General features: G+C 49.5%; 2 protein-coding genes and 1 long non-coding RNA gene across 3 annotated transcripts; 1 reads left to right on the top strand and 2 right to left on the bottom strand.

Annotated features, from left to right (window-relative positions):
• Positions 1-69: 69 nt before the first annotated feature.
• On the bottom strand, positions 70-2,741 carry GLMP (glycosylated lysosomal membrane protein). Its single transcript, XM_002715320.6, has 6 exons — positions 2,590-2,741; positions 2,051-2,308; positions 1,684-1,884; positions 1,359-1,577; positions 651-907; positions 70-547 (listed from the first exon to the last, which is right to left on the bottom strand). The coding sequence occupies exons 1-6, from the start codon at positions 2,707-2,709 to the stop codon at positions 382-384; spliced, it is 1,221 nt and encodes a 406-aa protein (XP_002715366.2). The 5' UTR covers positions 2,710-2,741; the 3' UTR covers positions 70-381.
• Positions 2,742-2,785: 44 nt separating this feature from the next.
• Positions 2,786-3,951, top strand: LOC127493743 (uncharacterized). Its single transcript, XR_007924252.3, has 2 exons — positions 2,786-2,962; positions 3,441-3,951. It is a non-coding gene; the product is annotated as an uncharacterized LOC127493743 (long non-coding RNA).
• Positions 3,952-7,138: 3,187 nt separating this feature from the next.
• Positions 7,139-26,556, bottom strand: CCT3 (chaperonin containing TCP1 subunit 3). The gene is made up of 14 exons (XM_002715377.6): positions 26,405-26,556; positions 24,548-24,609; positions 23,390-23,440; positions 23,225-23,287; positions 22,056-22,152; positions 16,947-17,064; positions 14,573-14,759; positions 13,697-13,846; positions 11,956-12,088; positions 11,726-11,807; positions 10,100-10,280; positions 8,097-8,342; positions 7,775-7,906; positions 7,139-7,464 (listed from the first exon to the last, which is right to left on the bottom strand). Exons 1-14 carry the CDS (start codon positions 26,433-26,435, stop codon positions 7,360-7,362), a joined length of 1,638 nt encoding a protein of 545 aa, XP_002715423.2. The 5' UTR covers positions 26,436-26,556; the 3' UTR covers positions 7,139-7,359.
• Positions 26,557-26,634: the final 78 nt, after the last annotated feature.

Below are 26,634 nucleotides of genomic sequence, written 5' to 3'. Positions count from 1 at the left end.
GCCGCCCTCCTGCTCCCTGGCACCGGCCCCGCCTCAGTCCAACATCACTCACACAGTGCAACTGGAGCGTTGTGGAAAAAGAAGTCTATTTTGTGCCTTCCAGGGCAGCCAAGCAGCCAGCAGGCCCCTCACCTAGGCCTGTGAGTCCCATCTGGAAGGCCTGGGGGCCACTTCCCCTCAGCAGCCACCCTGGCCCTAACCCCGGCCCAAGGTGTGACGGAAGCCCCACTGAGGTGGGCGGAGGCTGGTCTCTGAGGCTCTGCAGAAAAGCGAGACGGACGAGGGAAGGACCAGGTGGGAGACGGAGCCTTCCGCTCCAGAGACACGAGGCACGGCGGAGCAGCTCAGTGACGTCCCCCCGCAAAGAGGAGAGAGGGGGCCTCAGTTTATGGACTGGTACTCTGAGGACCGCTTGTGGTGCAGCAGCAGAACCAGGGCTCCCCCCAGCAGCATGAGCCCTGGCGCGCCCAGGGCCGCTGCCATGATGCCCAAGATGAGTGGGGACAAGGTATCCACCGGAGGGGCGCCCACGCCCAGGAGCATTGACCTAGAGCAGAGGGGGGAGGGCTAAGCAGGTGCAGAAGAGAAGGCTGCGGGGCTCAGCCTTCCTCCTTGGCACCCCCCACCTCCACCCAGGCCCCGGCTCTCACCAGCTGAGGTAGTTTTGGTCCCAGTAGCCAGGGCCAGTGGAAGCCCCAAAGGTCAGATTGAAGGCACAGAGGTTGCTCTGGGACCCAAAGAAAGCTCGGATAATGGGTGACTTGGGGAGAGAGTATGCCAAGGTGGGGTGAAGAGGGGAAGCTTGGCAGGGCAGGGAGGAGTCTCGGCCCCCCTGCTTCTGGGAGAAAGCCACTGGTCGCCACTGCACGAAGCCTGATGGGACAGGGCCCCACAGCAGCTGGTCCAGCTGTGGAGAAAAGCAGACAGGCAGGGTGAGGACCAACCTGGGCCCGGCCCCCCTCTCCCTCCCCCTCTCCCGGCCTCCATCTGGTGTCAGCCACTGCGCCAAGGGCAGCAGGAGTCCTGGGTCCCGGGCCTGGTGCTGGAACTGCTTGCCCCCAGGGCCTCCGTCTGCCCCCTGCAGAAAGACGAACCGAGCTCTCTGCCAGCCCTGCAAGTCTGCACCCAGCACCTTCCTCTGGGCCTCCGGGTCCTGGCAGATCCCTGCCTGCCAAGCATGAGTCACCTGGCACTGCCTTTTGCCTGCCTCCCCAGAGGGCAGAGATGGGCAGGTTCATTAGCACAGAGCCCAGCACTTAAAGTCACTGTTGCCCAATGGTAAATGAACAATTTTTCTGAGGTCCTACTGGGGCCCCGGCTGCATTCCCCATGCATCTGCCTCTCCGTGGCAGCCTGACCTGGAAGACAGCAGGTGCATACTCATCGTCGATGGAATGTTGCTCCCGCGCTGAGGGGCAGTCAAGGCCCTGCCCCACGGTGGCTACCTCCAGCCCAAACAGGGAACGGTTTCCCCGGGAAGAGGCCCCAGCCAGAGACACCTCTAGCTGGCAGGAGTCCGCCGTGTGCAGGAGGCGAGGCGGGCGGGCGGGCCGGCCCGATCTGGAGAAGGCCTGGACCTAGGAGGGAGGCAGCATGAAGAAGACGTGGAAGCAGATGGACGGATGTGCCAGAGGGCTGCTCCTGTCACTATAACTCCCACCCTCTGGTTCCCTGCACCCTTACCCTGAAGGCCAGACTGCCGTTGACGAAGGCCTTGGTAGGGTCCCGCGTGGGGTGGCCTTGAAATGTGGCGCTCAGGGTGGCAAGATCCAGCGTGTCCGTGATGTTGTTCCAGGAGAACTCGGCCAAGAGGTATGGAGGATAGGGTCTCCCCGGGGGCTCTGCTGCCGCATCAGACACATTGGTGCTGTCAAACTCAAGCAGCTGGGGGAGGGGCGGAATGGGGCTTGCCTCGGTTTACTTTCTCCTGCATTGGCCCTGCTCACTCCCCACCAGCAGGCTGCCTCACCCACCCCCCTCCACCCCTGCTCCAATTGGGCTGAACTCGCTCCTCAGCTCGCTTCCCCATGGTTCTGCCCCACCTCCTCACCCTGGTAAAGATGAGGCCAGAAGAAAACTGGACACTGTCCCTGGGGAGCACCATCAGGCCACCGTCGGGCTCGGGGGACAGTAGGAGGCTCCAGTTGACACTCAGGACGCTGTTGGGGGTGTTGGTGGCCACCAGCAGCACGGCGGGAGGGCCCAGGCTGCTCCACACATAGTGCAGTGTGGAGTTGGCGCCTACTGCCCGGATATGAAGCAGGTTCCCAGTGGGGCCCGACTGGTCAGGGATGACCTCAAGAGACACCTGGAACAGGGAGGAGTGGAGGGCTAGGGAGAGGACTGTGTGGGAGCCAAGGGAACCCCAGGCACAAGGAAGGTGGGGAAGGGTGCAGGGGCAGAACCAGGGCTCCCCGATCTTGGTGGGGAGGTCAGGACATCCTGGGAAGACAAAATCCCAGCACTCGCCTGGACCTGGCTCACCCAGCAGCCACCCTGCAGCCTCACCCCTCAGCTGCCCCACATTCCATCCACCTGCAAGGGAGGCATTTCCTGACACCTCTACGGCTGTAGCCCCGGAGCCCTTACCTGGCGGGTCTCCTCCCCGAGCAGGCCGAACGGGGCTGAAGACAGAAGTAGACTCAAGAGGAGCATGGGGCTGGGGGCGCTGTGCCCCCAGCCCCAGCGCAGCCCCCCACAGCCGCACATGCGGCACCGACTTCAGCTGGCGGAAGAGAGACACCGGAGTCATGTGACTTGGATTCAGCTGACCTCCCTAAAGGGCGGGGCCACCATGAAAGTTCTTAAAGAGGCCGCATCCCTCAACTCGGACTGGGAGGCAGCAGGTGACAGCTTGGGTCGCACCAACCTGCATTGAGACCTGGATTGGGTTCCTGACTCCAGATTCCTGGCTTCCGCCTGGCTCAGCCCCAGCTGCTGTGGGCACTTGGAGAAATAAACGGTGGGTGGGAGAACTGTCTCTCTCTGCCTTTCAAATACATTAAAGTATTCCTGTGTATTAAGGGTGTGTAACCCCCAACTGCACTGGCTCACCTCCTAAGAGATGAGCACTCCTGGCCTCTCCTACCGAGCAGTTACCTAAAGGGGGCACGTTTGGGGACACGAGGCCCAAATGGGATCCCAAAAATACCACTTTCCGGTAGGAAGGTCCACAGAGGAATTGGAAGGAATTCCAACAGTGTCCCCTAGACGGTTCTTTTTGTCAATCTTTTTTTTATTAACACCAGGAATGCAGGTTTTTGTCCCATTGTGAAGCGACACATCAGAAAATGCAGTCTGAAAGCAATGTGTGTATTGTCCCAAGAGGGAGGTCGGTTGGTAATTTTTTTGGGGGTGGGCTTACATTATTTGACTTATGAATACGTGTGGAACAAAATTCAAAAGGTATCCATCCAATGTTATCATCCCCATTTCCGCAGCAAACTGGCTTCTCCCAAGACAACCACCATCACCAGCTTATACTCTCCTCCTGAAGACAGCCCACGTTGGAAGTGCACTCCTGCAAACATGGTTTTCCATCCCCTTTTCACTCATACTGAGGACTGCTCCATCAACGCACTGCAAGTTGCCGCGCTCTCCCTGCGGGGAGGCCTCGTGGCTGTTCTCCAGAACCCTAGGGCTCCGGCACTGTTTTGCTGCGGTGAACAATGCTGGAAGGAACACCCCAGCACACACAGCACTTCACGTCATCACCAGTTCTGGAGGATGAACACCCAGCAGTGGAGTCGTCACGTCCGAGGTGCACCTGACACAGCCCGTTCTGGAGGGCTCACTTCCATGTACACCTGCCAGGCACTCGCCAAGCTGGGATTCTATTTCCCCATGAGTAAGGGTAAGAGTCTCATGTGTTAGTCACTAACTTACGCTTCTCTGGAGCTATTTCTACCATTAGCCTATTTTAAAAATGAACCTTTTTTCCTTAACTGCCAATTTTGCAAGTTCTTTATTGTTACAAACATCCTCCCTCCCCCATATTCTTGCTATGCAAATTTTTAGGTATTCTCCCCTCCCACACTGGTGTATTCTAAATCCCGTGTTTCTTTCTCATACGCTTTTATTTTCATTTTCTTGCACTCGAATCTTTCAGCCGCCCAGATCACTAGGGCTGCAGTGAAGCAGGGATCCAATCTGATTCTCTTCTTTCAAATGGCTACTCTGTGATGAACTGTTTCCTCAAAGTTTTTACTGAGCAAAAAAGTACCGCTGTGCTCCAGGGCAGGGCTGGGGGACCTTTCTTCTGCCAGGGCCATTTGGATATTTACATCATTTGTGAGCCGTAACAAAATTACTAACCTAAAAGTTGGCCTGCTTTAGATTAAAAAATAATTTTTTTTGACAGGCAGTTAGTGAGAGAAACAGAGAAAGGTCCTCCTTCTGTTGGTTCAACCCAAAATGGCCGCTGTGTGGCGCCGATCCAAAGCCAGGGGCCAAGTGCTTCCTCCTGGTCTCCCATGGGGTGCAGGGCCCAAGCACTTGGGCCATCCTCCACTGCACTCCCGGGCCACAGCAGACAGCTGGCCTGGAAGAGGGGCAACCAGGACAGAACCCGGTGTGCCGGTGCCGCAGGCAGAGGATTAACCTAGTGAGCCGAGGTGCTGGCCTCAAATTTTTTTTTATAAATTGGTAGTTTATTTTTGTACATATATATGGGGTGTAGTGACTTTTTTTTTTTTTTTTAAAGATTTATCTGAAAGGCAGGCAGAATTACAAAGAGGAAAAGGCAGAGAGAGATCTTCCATCCACTGGCTCACTCCCCAGATGGCCACCAACAGCTAGAGCTGTGCCAATCTGAACCCAGGAGCTTCCTCTGGGTCTCCCTTGTGGGTGCAGGGGCCCAAACACTCAAGTCTTCCTCCACTGCTTTCCCAGGCCATAGCAGAGTTCAAGTCGGAAGTGGAGCAGCCAGGACTAGAACCATATAGGTTCTATACCATACCCATATAGGATGCCAGCACTGCAGGCAGTGGCTTTACCCACTGCACTGTCCTCTCACTGAAAAATTTTTTTTTGACAGGCAGAGTGGACAGTGAGAGATAGAAAGGTCTTCCTTTTACCCTTGGTTCACCCTTCAATGGCCACTGTGGCTGGCACACCCCGCTGATCCGAAGCCAGGAGCCAGGTGCTTCCTCCTGGTCTCCCATGCTGGTGCAGGGCCCAAGGACTTGGGCCATCTTCCACTGCCTTCCTGGGCCACAGCAGAGAGCTGGCCTGGAAGAGGAGCAACCGGGACAGAATCCGGTGCCCCGACCGGGACTAGAACTCAGTGTGCCGGCGCCGCAAGGCGGAGGATTAGCCTACTGCAGTAGAGCTGCGGCCCCGGCCTGAATTTTTTTTTTTTTTTTTTTTTTTAGAAAAGAGCCATCCTCCACCGCTATCTCAGGCCATAGCAGAGAGCTGGATCAGAAGAGGAGCGGCCGGGACTAGAACCAGCACCCATATGGGATGCCGGCACTGCAGGTGGTGGCTTTACCCACTGCACTGCCCCTTAAAGAATTTCAAGTCCATCCTGCAGTTGCCATGGCAATACCAGATCAAAGGATATTCCCCATCCCCACTCTAAGGTCTGGGACCTGATAACAAGTTAACAAGAATCATAGCTGAATGCAGGTTTTATTAATAGAAATTTGGGGCTGGCGCTGTGGCATAGCAGGTAAAGCTACTGCCTGCTGTGCCAGCATCCCATATGGGCGCCTGGCTGCTCCACTTCCAATACAGCTCTCTGCTATGGCCTGGGAAAGCAGTTGGTGGTTAGGTTGCTATTTGGGATACCTGCATCCCACGTCACAGTGCTTGGTTTAAGTGCCATTACCTAGCTTCTGATTCAGCTTCTGGTGTGTATACTGCAAGGAAGCAGATCATGGCCCACGTGTTTATCCCCATGCCACCCACATGGGAGACCTGAATGAAGTTCTGGGCCCTTGGTTTTAGACTGGCACACCCATGGTTATTGCTGACATTAAGGGCTCCAGCTGTTGTGGCCATATGGGGAGTGAACCAGTAGATGGGAAGACCTTTCTGTGTTAATTCTCAAAAAAACAAAAACAAAACAAACAAACAAAAAACCATTCATAGGGTACAGCTGGTTTGCTCTAGATCACCATCCTTTATTGGTCTTCCAAGCAATGTCTTTAAGATCTTTGCTTATTTGTACTTTTGCAAGCCTCTGTCCACTCTGCACCTCAGGTTGTTTGACAGCATAGCTTCCAGAGCCACACTACTTAGATCTTCATTTGCTCTCAGCCCGAAGGCAAGAAGTGAGGATCTGCCTAGATCTCCAGGCTTGCCAGTTACCAGCTCTGTGACCCTCAGACAAGTCACTGTTTCAGATTCCCCCTCACAAAACAGGGAAAACATTATCCATCTTACAGGGCTGCTGTGAGGATTAGTTTAACATACACAAAGCACTCAGAACACACCTGTTACATGCTACCTACCATTCTACCAAGTCTTCAACTTAAAGTGACTAAGTCCTGTGGCCAGGGAGGAGATAAGACTGAATGTATGAATCATAGGGACAAAGGCCCAGTAGCCCAAAGGACAGACTACGAATAAATTAAAGGCTGGCCCCACACAGTACATTGCTCATCTTTGTCCCCTTGGTAAAAACAGCAGAAAATGAGATTCAAATGCTTTGTTTCAGCTAGCAGGGAAGACAGAGCTGACTGTTACACAATCCTGGCATGAGAACATGCTAGCAAATTAAAATATAGATTAGGAAGAACACTGGGAGAATGTAGAGCAAAGGAGCTACAGGTTAAGGTCGGGAAGATCGTGGAAACAACAAAATACAAAAAGAGATGCTCTAAGTCTTTCTGGACATAAGCCTGAGCCCTGGCACACACGGGGTGTTGCTCTACATACAATCGCAGCTGGGGAACACCCTACATCTAGACAGGTTCCTCCTGTTCCTTGGGTGCTCCTAAAGCTTTATACTGTCGTCCTTTAAATTCCGTAAGGATCTTCCCAACAAATTGACTGAGACATGTGAAAAACCCCATCAAGAAGACTTAATGACTTCACTCCAGTCTCCCTTCTTCCTCAGTGTGCTTTTCTGGCTCCTCCCTTTTTGTCAGGAGGCAGAGATACGACCAAGGTTGAAAAACACATAACAACTATCTCAAATGACTTAGATTTAATCATCGGAAGCAAACTAAATGGAAAGCTTACAATAGAGAATTACATGTCAGTGCCTTTTGCAAACTGAGCTGGGACAGAAAGGGCCTGGGGGCTGCCCCTCAACCTGATCCCTTCCGAACAAAGACATCCAGTGTCCTGGGCACGCTGGCGCAGGAGGGGGCCTCCGCTGGCTCTCTGTGTTGAGGTTGTCCTGTGCACCACTCACTCCTGGCTAGCGTCAGGAGCCCCACCTTGCCGGCTTTGGTCATCGCCCTTCTTTTTGTGACCTGAGACGATGTCATCGATCCGTAGCAGCAGAACTGCCGTCTAGGAGAAAAAACCACACCCCCAAGAGGTCAGCAGAGAAGGGAAAAGACATGTTCTCTTTCAGACAGTATCACCCAGCTCCTCCCAAAGAATTTCCATTTTCTCTGAATCCTGCCTCTTCCCAGTCTTTAAAAGGCAGCTCCCCCTGAGCAATGCAGCTCGTGCTGCTGTGTGTGCTTCAGCTGAGTAGGGAAACGGAAGGCCTTGGGAGACCTCTGGGGAATACTCTGCCTTCTGTAACCCCTCCCTTCAAGACTGGTTTCTGGTGATCCCAAAATAAACCGCGTGCACATGTCCTCGGGAGCCTTACTTCCACTGCTGTCTTATACGTCTGCAGCTTCACAGCCAGGGGCTCCCATATGCCCAGCTCTTTCATGTCCACCAAGGTACCCGTCTCACCATTCACACCCCAGGTCTCACAGTTCTCCTGGGTGTGCTTGGCCTGCAGTTGAAACAAGCAGATTGAGTTCAAGTAGTGAGCAGGGAACAGGAACATTAGATAAAAAACTAAACCAAAAATACTGGATTGACATGGAAACAGCAATGAAAGCACACACAGATGAAAAGGAACAAACTACAGGTGAACAGAGAACCTTCCCCTCCTCACCAAAACAGCATGAAGAGGAACTCACCCGAAGAGAGGTAAGTAGACGGATGGTGCTGGCCCCGCAGTTCTGGATCAGGGTACGGGGGATGACCTCTAGGGCCTGGGCAACAGCCCTGTATGGCCACTGCTCCACGCCAGTCATGGCCTTGGATTTTTCTGTCAAGGCGTGGGCCACAGCCATCTCAGAGGCCCCACCCCCTGGCACCAGCTGGGGGTCCAGGAGAACATTGCGGCACACCTGCATGGCATCCTGGAGGTTGCGCTCTACTTCCTTGGGGAAATAAACAGACAGTATGAAGCCAAAGCGTGCTGACTCATAGAGGAATAGAAACACCAATAGATTTCCTAGATGCTAAGGTTAGCAAATCACCAAGGAGGGTAACCAGAAAAGGTCCTTGAAGTCCTACTGGTCAAGGCAGAGGCTAACTACCCAGGAAGAATGTGTAATTCATGACTCCAAGAGGGCAAGGGTCGGGAGGTGTCATCCCAGCTGTGAAGTCAGGGCTCTGTTACGCTGCACAGAATGACACTCCGTCCCTCCCTAGTTGCATCCTTTAGGAGGCTGTATGGTGTAGTGGAAAGATTCTCTTATGGATTAGGGATGTTGTCTTTGGGAAAGTTATTTTGCCTAATTGAGGAAAAAAAGCAGTATTGATTATTTCTACTTAAAAAATAGGCAGTGGTTGCATAGAAGAGCAAACGGCAAGTCGTACTCAGTAAATGTAGGATCTGGAGATCCCTTGCACAAGAATGTGAACGCAGGGTGAGCACCATGGCACAGTGGGGCGAGCCACCACTTAGGCTGCCTCGTTCAGTACTGGAATACTAGGCTACTCTGCTTCTAATCCAGCTTCCTGACAATGTGTCTGGAAGGCAGTGGATGATGGCCCAAGATCTTCCATCTGCTTGTTCACAGCCTCACCCCCCACCCCATTTGCCTGCCAACAGCCAGGACTCAATCAGGCTTAGGCCAGTAGCTTGGAACTCCAAGGGTGGCAGGGGCCCGGGCATTTGAGCCACTGTCTGCTGCTTCCCAGGATACATCAGCAGGAGCTGGGTCACGGGTGGACATGGGTGTCCTAAGCTGCAGCCTGGCCCACCGTACCATAAGGCCTGTAAATTTTAAGTTTTATGTTTTAAACCATTAAAATTTTTTTTTTTTTTTTTAATTTTTTATTTTATTTTATTTTTGACAGGCAGAGTGGACAGTGAGAGAGAGAGAGACAGAGAGAGAAAGGTCTTCCCTTGCCGTTGGTTCACCCTCCAATGGCCGCCGCTGCAGCCGGCGCACCGCGCTGATCCGATGGCAGGAGCCAGGATCCAGGTGCTTCTCCTGGTCTCCCATGGGGTGCAGGGCCCAAGCACCTGGGCCATCCTCCACTGCATTCCCTGGCCATAGCAGAGAGCTGGCCTGGAAGAGGGGCAACCGGGACAGAATCCGGCGCCCCGACCGGGACTAGAACCCGGTGTGCCGGCGCCGCAAGGTGGAGGATTAGCCTATTGAGCCACGGCGCCGGCTAAACCATTAAAATTTTTAAAAATTAGTTTTAAAAAAAGGAGTGGGGGAGCTGGGGTCAGTGTTGTGTAGTAGTGGGTAAAGTTGCCGCCTGAGATGCTGGCATCCCATATGGGTGCTGGTTCGAGTCCTAGCTGCTCCACTTCCGATCCAGCTCCTTGCTAACAGTGGAAGACGGCTTAAGTGCTTGGGTTCCTACATCCACGTGGGAGACCTGGATGAAGCTCCTGGCTCCCGGCTTCAGTCTGGCCCAGTTCCAATCATTGGGGCCATTTGGGGAGTGAACCCAGTGGATGGAAGGTATCTCTCCTTTTTTCCCTTTGTAATTTGCCTTACAAATAAATAAATCTTAAAAAAAAAAAAAAAAAAAAAAGGAAGCAGGGAAGTTATTTGTGGTTACAGAGACAAATCAAATAGCTACAGATGGGCAACAGGTGCTTTCTGCCCTCTGGGAAACTCTCGAGAAGTGCAATGACCTCCTTCATTTGGTCCCACTTCTTAGGTGGACTCACCGAGAGAATCTCTTTGCTGGCTCCCCTGAGGAGAATTGTGCAGGCCTTAGGGTCCTTGCATTCAGTGATGAATGTAAAATACTCATCTCCAATCTTCTTGATTTCCAGTAGGCCAGCTCCCGTTCCAACATCATCTTCTCTCAATTCCTCTGGTCGGCTGACTATCCGGGCCCCACAGGCTCTATTGGAGGGGGGGGGGGGAACCAGGCAACTTGAACTACTTTTTAACCATCTCCCTAGTCCCTAGGATCTGTATGTGGGAATTAGGGCAAAACTGGATTATCAGAAACATCACTTGAGGGGTCTTGGCTGCCTAGCAGAAAGGGTTTATAACCATATAAAGGCAAACTTACTTAAATGAGTAGGCTTTATTAAATAAAACCATGTATATACCGAAGGTTAATAATCATCACTACTATAACCAAATACGAGTATCTGGAAGAATGAGTTCTCATGCATATCTAACATGCACATACCACACAATGGTCATGTCTACACAGAACTGATCCCACTCCCCAGCTGGGTCCTGAGGTCAGTTACAGGATTGTTCCGAAGAAGAGGTCAAGGTCACGCAATGAAGGTGAATTAAGTACCTAGTCTGACCCAATTTTAATGAACATACACTGATTTTTTTTTTTAACTTTTTTTTTTTTTTTTTTGACAGGCAGAGTGGACAGAGAGAGAGAGAGACAGAGAGAAAGGTCTTCCTTTGCCATTGGTTCACCCTCCAATGGCTGCCGCGGCCGGCGCACCGCGCTGATCCGATGGCAGGAGCCAGGAGCCAGGTGCTTTTCCTGGTCTCCCATGGGGTGCAGGGCCCAAGCACTTGGGCCATGCTCCACTGCACTCCCTGGCCACAGCAGAGAGCTGGCCTGGAAGGGGGGCAACCGGGACAGAATCCGGCGCCCCGACTGGGACTAGAACCCGGTGTGCTGGCGCCGCTAGGCGGAGGATTAGCCTAGTGAGCCGTGGCGCCGGCCTCATACACTGATTTTTTAAGTGTAACTCTCTCCCCTCAATTCCTGTGCAAGTGGAATCAACTCTTCATAGAACCCAAAGTCATTGCAGAGCAAGCAGAAGAATGAAATTCAGTTTGGACTGTGACGCACTGTGCGATGTTCGGACAGACTTTTCGGTTTCTTAACAGATTAGTATTAAAAGTGGATGGTGTATCCGAGTATAAACAGAAGTAGCAAATGCAACCTAGAGTCCCATTAACAGCAGCTGAGGATCTAGTCACAGAAACGGATGGTTCTGCTATATTCTGAGCCAGTTAAAACAGACTACTCTGGAAATTCATCCACACTCATCACGGTGACAGTGAAGAGAAGGACTATTTGACAAGTAGCTATTTAGCGACATAATGGATACTTATACCAAGGTAGCGATTACAGATGTCTAAGCACAAGCTGCTCACTCGTGGTTAGGCACATTACAGAGGAGACCCATGCAGTGGGTAATTGCTGGACTAGAGGACTTCTGAGGAGGGCAGACAGTTAAATCCAGGTTATTTCTCCCTGTCATTGTAGTCTGTATTATACCTTCTCAGGTAATGACTCCATTATACAGCCACAAAAAAAGAAACCCACCCACGGGAAGGCTCTTATTTTTACCTGGCTTACTCACCTAGCGATGCGATTATTGTCTGTCTTCCGGACTCTGCGGATGGCTGTGACATTGGCCCGCATGAGGTAGTGCTGAGCTAGATCTGCAAATCCAACAGCAGGCGTCAAGCTGGATGCCAGAATTCTTGGGTTTATCCTTAAAGCGCTCCACCACACAACCAACACGGGGAGTAAGGAAGTTCACGCACCCTCTCCCACCCCCAGGCAGGCTGGGGCCCGGCGCAGCCCTACCTGAGATGCCCTTTTCTGTGATGACCACGTCAGGCTTCAGCTGGATAATGTCCTCACAGAGCTGCTGGATGTACTCTTCTTCCATCTGAAGAATCCGGGTGAAGTCCTCCTCTCGAGTGATCTCAATGTCAGTCTGTTTGGTTGAGTAAGAGTCCTCTGATTTAAAAATCCCCGCACTGACAAGGCCCTTCAGGGTCACCCCAACTCCTACACTCCCTGCACCCACAACTCCCATACACCCCAGGAAGTAAGAGTCAGAGTAAGGGCAGATCTGTGACCTCACACCTCTGTAAGCCACTTTCACTCCAGCTGTCACCCAGTTTAGCGCCTGCATTAAATTATAAAGCAACCAGAACACAAAGTCACATAGCCATCAGTGGTGAGTTCAGCTTTTTTTTTTTTAAAAAGATTTAATTTATTTGAAAGGCAGACTTACAGAGAGTTAGTGAGAGATCAATCTTCCATCTGCTGGTTCACTCCCTAAATGGTCAAGGCTGGGCCAGGCTGAAGCCAGGAGCCAGAAGCTTCTTCCTGATCTCTCACATGAGTTCAGGGGCTCAAGTACTTGTGCCATCTGCTGCTGCTTTCCCAGGCGCATTAGCAGAGAAGCAACCGGGTCTCGCACCAGTGCCCACACTGGATACTGGTGTCACAGGCAGTGGTTTAACCTGCTACACCACAATGCTGGCCCTCAAGTTTGGCCTTCCTAATGTCTCTGACCACCCAATTCAGTATCAGCCCTGTCCTGCTAGTATGTGTGGAAATTCTGGGTCTTAATTCTTCCCCCAATTAAATTTTTGTTTGAAATCCTTGTTTATAAAATTCAATGATTTTGCTTTAGAACAGGGCCAGGGAACATTAGAACTGTGGGTTGTATAAGGCTGGTGAAATCGTTTGGTCTGGCCTTGCCAAGAAAACTGTATGTGAAACTCAAAATTCAGTATATCTATAGCTGACTGATTTTAAATTGATAACTTTGTATGGCCTGCAAATGATATAAATATCCAAATAGCCCTTGGCAGAAAAAACGTTACCCACCCCTGCTTTAGAGTCTTGTGAATTTCTGCCCTTTGGAAATCTTCCTTCAATATTTCAAAGCTAAATTAACTCCAACCTAATATTCTCCTGATGCATCAGAAAATTGGGATAACTGGGGCTGTGGTGTAGCAGGTGAAGCTGCTGCCTACAGTGCCCATGTGGGTGCCGGTTCAAGTCCCGGCTGCTCCATTTCCAATATAATTCTCTGCTATGGCCTGGGAAAGCAGTAGAAGATGGCCCAAGTCCTTGGCCCCTGCAGCCATGTGGGAGACCTGGAAGAAGCTCCTGGCTCCCGATTAGCCCAGCTCTGGCCATTGTAGCCATCTGGGGAGTGAACCAGCAGATGGAAGACCTCTCTCTCTCTACCTCTGTAACTCTTTAAAATAAATAAATCTCAATAAATAAATAATAAAAAAAGAAATTTCATATAATGTAAACTGAAGCCAAACAGCTGCGTTCAAATCTTGATTTTTATCAATACTAGTTGTGTTCCTCAGGTGATTAACCTAACTTCTCTGAGTTTCAGATCCCTCATCTGTAAAATGGGGTCAGCACCAACTATTTGAAAGGACTGCTTTAAGTGTCAGAGATAATACATAAAAGGACAGTAACTGGCACAGAGGAAGCACGTAATGCACACACCTTAATCCTCTCGTTCACATTAGCAGTCGGAGTCCTAACATTCAAAGACCAAGAACCTTACCTGGCTTTCTCCCTTCTTGTATTCCAAAGAAGAATCCAGCAGCACAATGCGCGGGTTCTTGATGTAACGCCGCATTCGTGGATGGGTCACGTCCTTGTTGATCATGACCCCACGTAGGACACAGGAGTCCTCAATGATGCCCCCAGGTATCTGAGCAAAGGAAGAGCCACTTTAACCACAAAGAGGAGGCAATTTCTAAAATCCCACTCCCCAGATGTTCATCTTTCCCAAATATCACTATTTTCTCAAGTACCTTTTTTCCATCAAGCTTAAAAAAAAAAAAAAGATATGGTTGCAATCACATCTTTTATTCCCTATAGGAAGCACACCGATCTTGGACAATGGCACTATATTTGAAACTCAGCTGAGACCCACAGAAATTCAGTGACTTGGCAAAGAATTCAAAGGGCTCAAGTCTTCCTACTTCCTTAAAGTTATTCACAAAGAACTTTAGGCTTGGGGCTCCATCTACTGGCCATTTTTTTTTAATTTAAAAAATCTTAAGAGATGGAAGAATGCTTTCTGGGGCTTACCAATGCCACCACACTAGTACATAGTGAAGTTACACTTGTACTATAGTACCTTTTGAGGTTTATATCCTGACCAAGTGACTTATGCGTATACAAATACAGAGATATGAAGACAGCAGTAAGCTTTTCTGAGCCCTTAACCTTGTGTAGAGACGGCAGTGAAGGTAAAATTGTTTCAGATATTTCTCTTGGGGAGACTCTAGGTTTCTGTTTCCCAAGCTACGAGCACAGTTCTTCCTAATTATAGTTAAAGATTATTGTGCCGATTCACAAATATCTCCTTCACAAGTGGGATACTGATGCTAGGAAATAATCTGTCCTCCAAGCAGAGTCACTGAGGGTTTACCTTTTCCACTCTTGCATACTTCTTGATGTCGATCTCCTTCCGACCGTTCTCCTCAAACTGCACAGTTTTCACAGCATCCAGGGCAATGTTGCAAGCCAAAGAGGACCACCGACTAATCGCTTTGGTGGTAATGGAGCTGTTGATGATGTTCAGCATCATATCACGGTTATTGACATCAACAGGAGTACTGTGGGAGAAGCCAGGTTACACGCTCAGCAGCCATCGGGAGTATTTAATGGAGTCCCTGATCTATTACCTCAATGGCTCTAACAGTGACACAGGGACACAATGAGGCAGTCTGCTCCTTTGCAGGAAACTAAAAGGGGTATCAAGAGGTTATCTTGCCCACACTTCTGTCTTTCAGCAAGATTACAACTCACTCCTAGAGGAGCCAATCTGCTCCCCTGCCTGACAATTCTTCAGACTTCGGCTTTTTCATCGTGGGTCAAGACACTGTGTGATGCAACCGATCTCATAATAGCCAATTCTAGGTGTCCCTCTTGGTATCAACCATAATCTGTACCACACAGTCTGCCCACTAGGTTCTTTCATAGCTAACATTTTTTTTTAAATATTTATTTATTTGAAAGTCAGAGTTACACACAGAGAGAGGAAAGGCAGAAGAGAGAAAGAGAGAGTCTTCCATCCGATGGTTCACTCCCCAAATGGCTGAAAACGGCCAGAGCTGCGCCGATCTGAAGCCAGGAGCTTCCTCCGGGTCTCCCACACGGGTGCAGAGGCCCAAGGACTTGGGCCATCTTCTGCTTTCCTAGGCCATAGCACAGAGCTGGACTGGAAGTGGAGCAGCCGGGTCTCAAACCAGCATCCATATGGGATGCCGGTGCTTCAGGCCAGGGCGTTAACCCGCTGCGTCACAGCGCCGGCCCCAGTATCCAGCATCTTAATTCATGTGTACAACATAGATTTTTTAAAATTATTACTTTTAAAAGATTTATTTATTTATTTGAAAGGCAGATTTACAGAGAGGCAGAGGCAGACAGAGATTTTCCATCTGCAGGTTTACTCCTCAAATGGCCACAATGGCTGGAGCTACACTGATCTGAAGCCAGGAGCCAGGAGTTTCTTCCAGGTCTCCCACGCGGGTGCAGGGGCCCAAACACTTCTGCCTTCTTCCATTGCTTTCCCAGGCCATAGCAGAGAACTGGATTAGAAGTGGAGCAGCCAGGACTTGAACTGGTGTCCATATGGGATGCCGGCACTGCAGGAGGCCGCTTTACCCACTACGCCACAGTGCCGGCCTCTTTTTATTTTTTAAAAAAGATTTATTTATTTGAAAGGCACAGTGACAGAAAGAGACAAAGAGAAAGGTCTGCTGGTTCACTCCTCAAATGGCTGTAAAGGCCAGGGCTGGTCCAGGCCAAAGGCAGGCATCAAAAACTACATCTTATTGGACTGTGAACCGCTACAATCTGGAGCCAAAATAAACTCTTTTCAAGTTAGACCACCTCGGGTGTTTTATTTTTATTATTTATTTTTGCTAGGCAGAGTTAGACAGTGAGACAGAGAGAGAGACAGAGAGGGAGTTATAGACAGTGAAAGAGAGACAGAGAGAAAGGTCTTCCTTCCGTTGGTTCACTCCCCTAATGAGGGCCACGGCGGGTGCTGCGCCCATCCGAAGCCAGGAGCCGGGTACTTCCTCCTGGTCTCCCATGCGGGTACAGGGACCCAAGCACTTGGGCCATCCTCCGCTGCCCTCCCAGGCCACAGCAGAGAACTGGACTGGAAGAGGAGCAACCGGGACTAGTACCTGGCGCCCCAACCAGGACTAGAACCCGGGGTGCTGGCACCGCAGGCAGAGAATTAGCCAAGTGAGCCACGGCTCTGGCCCCTTGGGTGTTTTATTATACTGGGACAAAAAGCTGACAAATACATTCTCCAATTACTAATTCAAATAGCAGTTTCTCTCCTGGGCCTTTGATTTTAATGGAAAACTGCTGGCTAGTATCCCTACAGCGCTTTGTCAGCTATAATCATACACGATGGTGGGATAACTCCTGATTAATTCTCGTTATCAAACTGTTTTCCTGTACTAAATTCTAAAATCTTGGGTAGTAGGCCTATTTCACTTAGCACACATTTCCCATGGTAGTGTTCAACACAGAAACCTGCAGACAGTACGAAACCAGAATATATTTTGAAGAACATGTCTTAGTAGCTCCTTTTATACGCATTCCTTTGTCTATTTGGGATCTTCCTCTTCATTTTACCCTCCTCTTTCTCCTTCTCACAAAATGATCCCAGGGTATAACCTGCACATCCGTGACGTGCCCAGTGCTCCCCTCCTACCTAGGAGTGCATCAGCCAGTTTCCCAGACCGTCCCTATTTGACACTGCCGTTCCTGGCCTCCCGTACCTGATTTTCTTTAGGGTGCTGATCATATCATCCAGTGCCTTGCGATAAGCACTGATCACCACTGTTGGGTGCATCTGCTGCTCCAGGAAGTGCTCGGCCACAGACAGCATCTCTCCCGCTGAAAAAGGAGACAAGCGCCATGGTTCTTTTGAAAATATACGCACAGCAAGACAACTTTGTTTTGCTTTTAAAAAATAACATCTTTTCTTTTACAACAGATTGTTCCAAAATACATGCCATTTAGGTATTAATATTCCCAATTTTACGCTTTGTAAAAGTCAATTCAAAAACACATATTGACACATACAAAAGCTTATTTCTAAAAAAAGTTTGAAGACACACTTTTTGTCAAAAACAAAAAACCCTGAACAAATTGCTTTTATTTGTTCACTGACACTCAAATATGCCAATGTTCACAGGTGTGCTCTCTAGCCTGTACTCAATGGACATGCCTAGTAAGGAACAGTGAGAAGATGTCATTAGGAATGGCTAAGTTTTGTGTTTTTTCCTTAAACCCGTGCAGTTTTAGAATACTTCATAGATACTTAACCTACCTAGTATCTCCAGGTGATTCAACTAAGACTATGCAGCTGGAAAATTCTGTCTCCCCAAACGGGGGAGAAAGCACATAAAATCTTTCTGCCCTCTTTCAACCTCTAAGTTTTCCTTTAAAGTCCAGAACTAGCCATTCATAGTCAATTCTGAAGAACAGTTACATCTGAAGATGTGATTTTAGTTGATTTTAACTCTCAATCAAATTTCCATCCAACCTACCATTTTTTTTCTTTGAAAAGATTTATTTCACTTGAAAGGCAGAGTTACAGAGAGCGGGAAGCTGAGTCTGAAGCAGAGCAGACGGGACATGAACCAGCACCCACATGGGACGGCACCTCAATGCCAGTCCAGCTAACCATTCTTTTTTTTTTTTTTTTTTTTTGACAGGCAGAGTGGACAGTGAGAGAGAGAGACAGAGAGAAAGGTCTTCCTTTTGTCGTTGGTTCACCCTCCAATGGCCGCCACGGCTGGCACGCTGCGGCCGGTGCACCGCGCTGATCCGAAGGCAGGAGCCAGGTGCTTCTCCTGGTCTCCCATGGGGTGCAGGGCCCAAGGACTTGGGCCATCCTCCACTGCACTCCCTGGCCACAGCAGAGAGCTGGCCTGGAAGAGGGGCAACCGGGACAGAATCCGGTGCCCCGACCGGGACTAGAACCCGGTGTGCCGGCGCCGCAAGGTGGAGGATTAGCCTATTGAGCCACGGAGCCGGCCAGCTAACCATTCTTAAAATGCTAGAAAGGCATTCCAAAAGTAATTTAAAATATCATTTTGAAAATCTTTGTACACTAGTTTGTTGTAAGGACTCTAGTGCATATGGGCCAACACTGTAATTGGCATCCCTTAATTTAAAAGAATTTTCATTTAAAAACTTATTTTCATTTTTTATTTGAAAGGCAGGGACAAATAGGACATCTTCCATCCCTGGTTCACTCCACAAACACCTACAACAGCCAGGACTTCAGGCATCCCAGGTCAGGGCAGGAACTCAAGCATCTGAGCCAGTTTCTGCTGTGGCCAGGGACATGCCCAACAGCAAGAAGCTGGACTGGAGGCAGAGGAACCCAGACTCGAGACATCCAAGCAGTCTTTAAGCACTGTGCCAACTGTCTGCCCCAAGAGCGCTCACTAACTACACGCAGGTGTGTTTTCTTTAAAAGACGTTATTTATTTGAAAGGCAGAGTTAGAGGCTGGGGGCAGGGAGAGGAGTGGGGTGGGAGGGAGGGAGAGAAGGAGAGTGGAAGAGGGGGAGGAGGGAGAGGGAGAGACAGAGACACTGATCCAGTGATCAATCTTCCATCTGCTGGTTCACTCTTCCACTGCTTTCCTAGGCTCATCAGCAGGGAGTTGGATCAGAGTGAATCAGCCAGGACTCAAACTAGTGCCCATATGAGATGCCATCATTGCAGGCAGTAGCTTAACCTGTTGTGTCATAACATCAACCCCTACAATCAGGGTTTTTTTTTTTTTTTTAAAGATTTATTTATTTGAGAGGCAGAGTTAGAGAGAGGGAGAGACAGAGAAAGGTCTTCCATCCACTAGTTCACTCCCCAAATGGCCAAGACAGCCGAAGCTGGGCTGATCCAAAGCCAGGAGCTTCATCCAGGTCTCCTATTTGAGTGCAGGGGCCCAAGCACTTGGGCCATCTTCCACAGCTTTCCCAGGCCATCAGCAGAGAGCTGTATCAGAAGAGGAGCAGGCATATTGGGTAAAACTGTGGCCTACAGTGCTGGCATCCCATATGGGTGCCGGTTTGAGTCCCGGCTGCTCCACTTCTGATCCAGCTCTCTGCTATGGCCTGGGAAAGCAGCGGAAGATGGCTCAAGTGCTTAGGCCCCTGTACCAGCTCTCGCCATTGCAGCCATCTGGGGAGTGAAGCAGTGGATGGAAGACCTCTCTGTCTCTACCTCTGAAAAGAAGAAAAAGAAAGGGGGGAGGGAAGAGGGAAGGGACAGCCGGGATAGGAACTGGCACCCATATGGGAGGCTGGTGCTGCAGGTGGAGGTCTAGCTTACTAGGCCACAGCACTGGCACCCTACAATCACATCTTTTTTAAAAAATGAATGTTTCTATAAAAATTTCACTATCAACTTGAAACATAAAAGCCAAGTTTTCAAAACTGACCCTTTATCATCTAATAGAGTATGAAAAGATTAAACTTTTACAACAAAAGCTCCTTATTTTCAAGATTTCCTGTCTGAGAATTCATCCACTTGCTAAATATTTATGCCTACATCCCATATGGAAGTGCCTGGGATTCAGTTCTGTCTCCGCTTCCAATCCAGTTTCCTGCTAGCAGATCACGGTTCAAGTACTTGAGTTCCTGCCACCCACACTGGAAACCCTGATGAAGCTTCTGGCTCAGCCTGGCCCAGCTCCAGCTACTATGGGCATTTGGGGAGTGAACCTGGGAAAGACAGATTTGTCATGCTGTCTTTTGAGTAAATAAAAATAAACATTTAAAAAAAAATGAACCTGGGACCGGTGCTGTGACCTAGTGGGTAAAGACACTGCCTGCAGTGCTGGCATCCCATATGGGCACGGGTTCGAGACCCAGCTGTTCCACTTCCAATACAGCTCTTTGCTATGGCATGGGAAGGCAGCAGACGATGGCCCAAATCCTTGGGTCCCTGCACCCACATGGGAGACCAGGAAGAGGCTCCTGGCTTCGGTTTGGCGCAGTTCCGGCCGTTGCAGCAAACTGGGGAGTGAATCAGCGAATGGAAGACACCCCTCCCCTCCCTCCCTCCGCCTCTCCTCCTCTCTCTGTGTAACTCTTTCAAATAAATAAAAAAGTCTTAAAAAAAAAAAAAAAAAAGAATCACCAATGACATTCCTCGGTAAGGTCAAACAAGGCCTCCTACCAGCTCAGATTCTGTAAACAAGTGCCTTTTGTGCAGTATCACAAATGTTTTTCCATATTTGTGTGCTTTCTCTTCATGATCTCACTATTTAACATGAGTCCCAAGTGTAGGGCTTAAGGACCAGCTAGTGTTCTTAAGTACAGGAAGGCTGTGATGCGTCTCACAGAGGAAACACACTAGGCAAGCTTTGCTCAGGAATGAGTTCATTAATGAATCAATTATATTTGCATATTAAATCAAAGTGCCACATAGTAAGACTTTTTTTTAAAAATACCTATTCAAGTCCTCTGCCTTTTTTTTTTTTTTTTTTTAAAGATTTGGTATTAAAAAGAGAGTTACAGACAGAGGATAGTGACGGAGATTGTCCATCCACTGGTTCACCTCCTAAATGGCTGCAACAACCAGGTCTGGGCCAGGCCAACACCAAAAGCCAGGAGCTCCTTCCAGGTCTCCCATGTGGGTTCAAGGGCCCAAGCACCTGGGCCATCTTCCACTGCTTTCTCAGGCACATTAGCAGGGAGCTGGATTGGAAGTGGAGCAGCCAGGAGATGAACTGGTACCCATATGGGATGCCAGCAATGCACCCAGCTTAACCCACTGTACCACAGCACTGGCCCCAAGGCATATAGTTATCAGTTGATGAAAATGTTGTGACCAGGGGCTGACATTTCAGTATAGTGGGTTAAGACACCACCTGTGATGCCAGCATCCCACGTGGGCACTGGTTCAAGTCCCGACTGTTCCACTTGGGATCCGGTTCCCTGCTAATGGTGTGGGAAGGCAGTGCAAGAAGGCCCAAGTGCTTGGGCCCCTACACCCATGTGAGAGACCCAGAAGATGATCCTGGCTCTGGCTTAGCCCAGCCCTGGCTGTTGCAGCCACTTGGGGAGTGAACCAGTGGATGAAGATCTCTTGTCTCTCCCTTGATCTCTGTAACACTTTCACATAAATAAAATCTTTTTTTTTTTTTTTTTTTGGACAGGCAGAGTGGACAGTGAGAGAGAGAGACAAAGAGAAAGGTCTTCCTTTTGCCGTTGGTTCACCCTCCAACGGCTGCTGAGGCTGCGCACCGCGGCCGGTGCACCGCATTGATCCGATGGCAGGAGCCAGGTGCTTATCCTGGTCTCCCATGGGGTGCAGGGCCCAAGTACTTGGGCCATCCTCCACTGCACTCCTGGGCCACAGCAGAGAGCTGGCCTGGAAGAGGGGCAACCGGGACAGAATCCGGCGCCCCGACTGGGACTAGAACCCGGTTTGCCAGGGCCGCAAGGCGGAGGATTAGCCTAGTGAGCAGCGGTGCCAGCCCACATAAATAAAATCTGGAAAAAAACAACAACAACAACAACAACAACAACAACCACACACACACAAAAAACAAAAAAACAAAACAACAACAACAAAACAAAACAAAAAAAAACCAGAACCTCACAGAAATCTAAATGTCCGTTTTCCCTAGAAGTAATTTTCCCCCTACAAGTAAAGAGTTAGTCACCAAAAAAGAGAGCTGAGCTGACAGTAAATCTGCATAGCTCATCCTATGAGATCCTATACACACTTAACCTGATCATAGAGAGAATACACAGAAAATTAGCAGTAAACTATTTAAATGTTTGCTAGTGAATTGGTAACAGAATTTCCTTCTGAAAATATGACATTTCTAATTTTCTTTATCAACCATTATTATCCTCTTACCAAGAATAATGACTGATGTGGTCCCATCTCCAACCTCTTCATCCTGAGTCCGGCTAATTTCAATCATAGACTTGGCTGCTGGATGCTGGACTTGAATCTGACAGAAAACATGTAAATTATCACTGAATAAGCACTACTCGAAGACTGCTTACCCTGTTCTGATTGGCCCTCACTCTTGAGCTTCTTCCTTCCACACATATTCCCTTCATTGTTTTAAAATACCTTGGAAGATTAAAAATGGCCCGAAAATACATTAAGAAGAAGCCACTTTCCAAGTCACAGACAGCTATTAAGGCTTGCTGGGGCAGACTCTGTGGCATACCAGAAGAACTCCACTTGGGACACCTGCACCCCATACCAGAGTTCCTGGCTCATGTTCTGGCTATTCCAGGCTTCCAATCCAGCTTCCTGCTAACACACATGGGTGGCAGCAAATGATGGCTCAAGTACGTGGGTTCCTGCCATCTGGCTTTGTCCTGGCTTAGCCCTGGCTACTGCAGTCATTTGGGGAGTGAACCAGCAGATGGAAGATAGCTCTCTGTCTCCCTCTGCATCACACTGCCTTTCAGATTAAGGGGGAAAAAAAGTAATTTTCTAAAAAGGAGAATGTTATGTGATGACTGAGGTAGAGATCAAGTTTACAAGCCAAAGAATACTGGCAACTTTCAGAAGCTAGACTTCCAAAGAGCACAGCCCTGCCGACACCTTGATTTCTGATTTCCAGCCTCAGTCTAGGACACAATTGCTTGCGGTAATTCGTTATAGCAGCCTTAATAAACTAATCAGGGCTGGTGTTGTGGCTCAGTGGGTTAAGCACTGCCTGAAATGCCAGGGTGCCAGTTCAAGACTCAGCTACTCTACTTCCAACCCAGCTCCCTGCTAATGCGCCTGGGAAAGCAGTGGAAGATGGTCCAAGTACTTGGGCCCCTGCTACCCACATGGGAACCCTAGATGAAGTTCCAGGCCAGCCCCAGCCATTGGGGTCATTGGGGAGTGAACCAGAGGATAGAAGATTTATCTCTGTCTCTGTCCCTCTCTCTCTCTCTGTCCCTCAAATACATAAACAAATCTTAAAAACAAATCACCATCTATATACACACATACATTAATGGATTCTTCATATTTATAACTGTTAGAAAGGAAATGTAAAAAAAACAACAACAACATACCTCTCGAAGAATGGCATTGCCATCATTGGTCATCACAATGCCTCCCATTGGGTCCAACAGCATCTAAGACAAAAAGCCAAAGTTATATTTAAAGTGATCTAAATAACAGGGAGAAAAAAAAACAAACAAACTGGTAGTCTAAGTTTCAATAAGAGACATATCTACCTTCATCATGGATTTGGGTCCCAAACATGTTCGGATGATATCTGCAATAGTCTAATGGAAAAGAAACGTTAAGACAGTGAGCGTGAATTATAAGGAGTAGAGCCACCTGCAGAGCCAGTGTGGTAACAGTGAAGTTTTCAATGAGGGCTGGCAACCACTTCAGCTATAATATAGAATGCCATGTGGCTAGTTGTTTTTTTTTTTTAAAGATTTTAAAATTTATTTTAAAGGCAGAGTTACAGAGAGAGGAGGAGAGACAGAGGGAGAGAGATTTTCTATTCACTGCTTTACCACCCAAATGGCTCCAACAGCCAGGGCTGGGCCAGGCTGAAGCCAGGAGTCCGGATCTTCCGGGTCTCCCACGTGGGTGCAGGGGGCAAGCACCTGGGCCATCCACCGCTGCTATCCTAGTGTATTAGCAGGGAGCTGGACCGCACGTGCAGCAGCGGAGTCTTGAACCGGCATCTACGTGCATCTTGAACGGCATCACAGGCAGAGGCTTAACCTACTACACTAGAACGCCAGCCCCCAAAATGACTTTGTACATGAAAACCGGAGCTCTAGTTTCCCAACAATCCAAGTAACAGTCCACGTCTTAGCGTTTTTTGGCACGGCAGTGGCCTGCACACCACCCCAGGGCAGATTCAGGGGTATTTCACTGCTTCATTCAGACACTTACTGATACACAGCGAAGCAATTATGCACAGATAAATATAAGAAGATTATCAGGCCTAACTCAGAGGGGGAGGGTCTCTCTCCCCCTACTACCATCAGTAAAATGTCCTGGAAGGATTGGAAGCCAATTTCTCCTTCGCCTAATTGAATACCCTGAAGTATAGATTCACACACCTGGGAATGCAAAGGAAGATGGCCCAAGTACTCGAGCCCTTGCCACGCACATGTGAGACCTGTTGGAGTTCCAGGCTCCTGCTTCAACCTTGCCCAGCCCTTGCGATTGTGGCCATTTGGGCAGTGAACCTACAGAGATTTCTCTCCTATGCTCTGTCACTCTACCTTTCAAATAACTAAAATAAATCTTAAAAAAAAAAAAAAAAAAAAGTATAGATTCACCAGAAACTTACTGCTACAAGCAAATACAGAAATAGGAGGGAAGACAGCTGGAGGCAGACAACCACAGACACGTAGAAGACATGCTACCTTGGCAGCATTGATGTTTCCAGACTGAACTTTTCTTCCAGATTCACGTTTTGTGTTCTGGCCTAAAACAGGTAAAAACAATGTTAAGAGCCCAGGAGTGCCCCAGTGTACACGAGCTAGAAAATGAAAATAAGCACACGGAGTTCACCATGTAGACACAGAACAAAGCTCATCGAATGGCACATCTTAAATATGTGCAGTTTCTGTCAATTAGACCTCAGCAAACTGACAAGTATACACACTTGCGGCTATTTAGCGGCTATTTACTTGTTTATTTCAATCCCGGGCGCACTAAGGAATAACCCATCATGCTCCCTCCAACTCTGGAAGCTTGGTCAACACGTTCCTCCCAAGCATCCACCTATTTCCAGCAGGGATTCATAACCTAAGACCCACGGATAGGTCTCTGGGGTGGTGAACTCCCTGAGGTTCTGTGAGAGGAAAGGAGAGGCAGCAGGGCTTTTCCTGGCAACAGAATCCACAGCTATGATGAGGTCCCCAAAGGGCTGGCAACCCCAAGGAAGTACCAAGCACTGCTTCTCGTAAAGAGGCAAAGAGCTCTGGGGTCCTTTCTTCCAGCGTGGAGCGGGGGAACTGCACTCTGACAGCACATTACAACGTGCTGGGCAGTGAGAGCCAAATCTGTGGTGATAAGAACACTTTCTTTAAAGGTGTCTCAGCCTGCAGGACAAATTATAGTTGTCCCCTTATCATCAGTAAGAGCTAACTACATATTTTAATAGGGAGCCTAACTGGTTACAACCACTAACGCCAGGGATTAACCCAGACCTGTCAAGAGCTTTACAAATGCACACCACTCACCCAGGCCCAGTGGCTGTCACCACCCGACATCATGCTTACCCCCCACCCCCAAACTATACCTTCCCCTACAACTTAAGTCTGTAATCTTTCCATCTAGTCCCATCAAATGTGAACATCCATTTAACATTTCCATGCTCACTCTGCGTAACCAAGACCTTATAGGGACCCACAGCCCATAAGAAAAAAATAGGATTTTTTTTCTCCTTAAGTTATTTCTCAGGTATAGAGAAAAAGAAGGAAAACTCTGTCAACAAAAGGTAAGGGAGAGGATCCTAGGCGGTCCTGCAGATGGGGGGGGGGGGGCATCAGTGACACACAGCGCGGAAACCTGCCGAGTAGGGCAGAAAACCGAGGTGGAGACCCTCAGGCAGACATAAACGGGACACTCCCAAAAGGGGGGCGGGAACCAGTGGAGACTAGAGAACTCGGTCAGCGGGAACCATCGCACCCTCTTCGCCCCGCGAGGGAGGCAGGGTTACAGCCGAACACGGGCTGTGCTTAAAAGAAACGTGAAGTGACCAAGGATGCCACCCGCTATCTGCCAGACCCTCACCTAAGCCGTCTGCCAGGAGATACTACTAACCCCGCGACCCAGGCGGAAACGCTTGCGTGGAGTAAGCTGCTCGAGGTCACGCTGCTACTTAAGGGATGAGCCAAGGATACAAGGCCAGGCCGGACCCCCCCACCCCGCAAAAAAAAGCACCACTCATTGAACCACTCGGTGAAACCATGATGGAAAGGGTGCAGAGGCGTGGAGCGGGGTCGGGCGCGGGAGGCGAGCACGGAGAGGGGGCTTCCCGAGACCCGCACACGTGAAGACCAGGGCCTCGGCGTCGGGAAGGTCAGTTTCCGTTAGGGAAGAGAGGCGAGCGCCAGGGAGAGAGGGGAGCGGACGAAGGGGCTTCCAAAATGAAGACGATGACCGGAAAGCTCGGTGGCTGGGTCAGGGCGGAACCCGGCGGGGGGAGCCCCGAAAAAAGTGCGGAGGGAGGCGGGCGAAAAAGGGGTCTCTTCCCCAGCTGCCCCAAAACTCACTGAGCACGAGCACGGGACGATGGCCCATCATGGCGGCGCGATGGAGAGCCGGGCACCCAGAGCTGAAAGAACCGGCAGAACCTTCTGGAGAGCGAGAAGCTGAGAGAAGCCCAGAAAACGCTGCCTCCCCGGGGCTTACACCTAAACCCGCTACCTTGCGGGTCGCCTCCAATCACCGCATCTATCTCATTGACCGGCATGAAAACAGGCCAATCGACAGCCTTGGCCCC

This window comes from Oryctolagus cuniculus, chromosome 7, assembly GCF_051225735.1.
Source record: "Oryctolagus cuniculus isolate XC-2025 breed Fujian yellow rabbit chromosome 7, ASM5122573v1, whole genome shotgun sequence".
NCBI classification, from domain to species: Eukaryota; Metazoa; Chordata; class Mammalia; order Lagomorpha; family Leporidae; genus Oryctolagus; species Oryctolagus cuniculus.
This window is presented reverse-complemented; position numbering and strand designations above follow the sequence as displayed.

Bases quoted from the DNA above. Each gene is read 5' to 3' on its own strand.
- GLMP (XM_002715320.6), bottom strand. From the start codon at position 2,709: ATGTGCGGCTGTGGGGGGCTGCGCTGGGGCTGGGGGCACAGCGCCCCC. The intron at 2,309-2,589 runs GTAAGGGCTCCG...TCCCTGTTCCAG, and splicing joins TCGGGGAGGAGACCCGCCAG to GTGTCTCTTGAGGTCATCCC. The intron at 1,885-2,050 runs GTGAGGAGGTGG...CCCCTCCCCCAG, and splicing joins CTGGCCTCATCTTTACCAGG to CTGCTTGAGTTTGACAGCAC.
- CCT3 (XM_002715377.6), bottom strand. From the start codon at position 26,435: ATGATGGGCCATCGTCCCGTGCTCGTGCTCA. The intron at 23,288-23,389 runs GTAGATATGTCT...TTTTTGTCTTAG, and splicing joins GACCCAAATCCATGATGAAG to ATGCTGTTGGACCCAATGGG. The intron at 13,847-14,572 runs GTAAACCCTCAG...TCCTTTGCTCAG, and splicing joins AGTATGCAAGAGTGGAAAAG to ATACCTGGGGGCATCATTGA.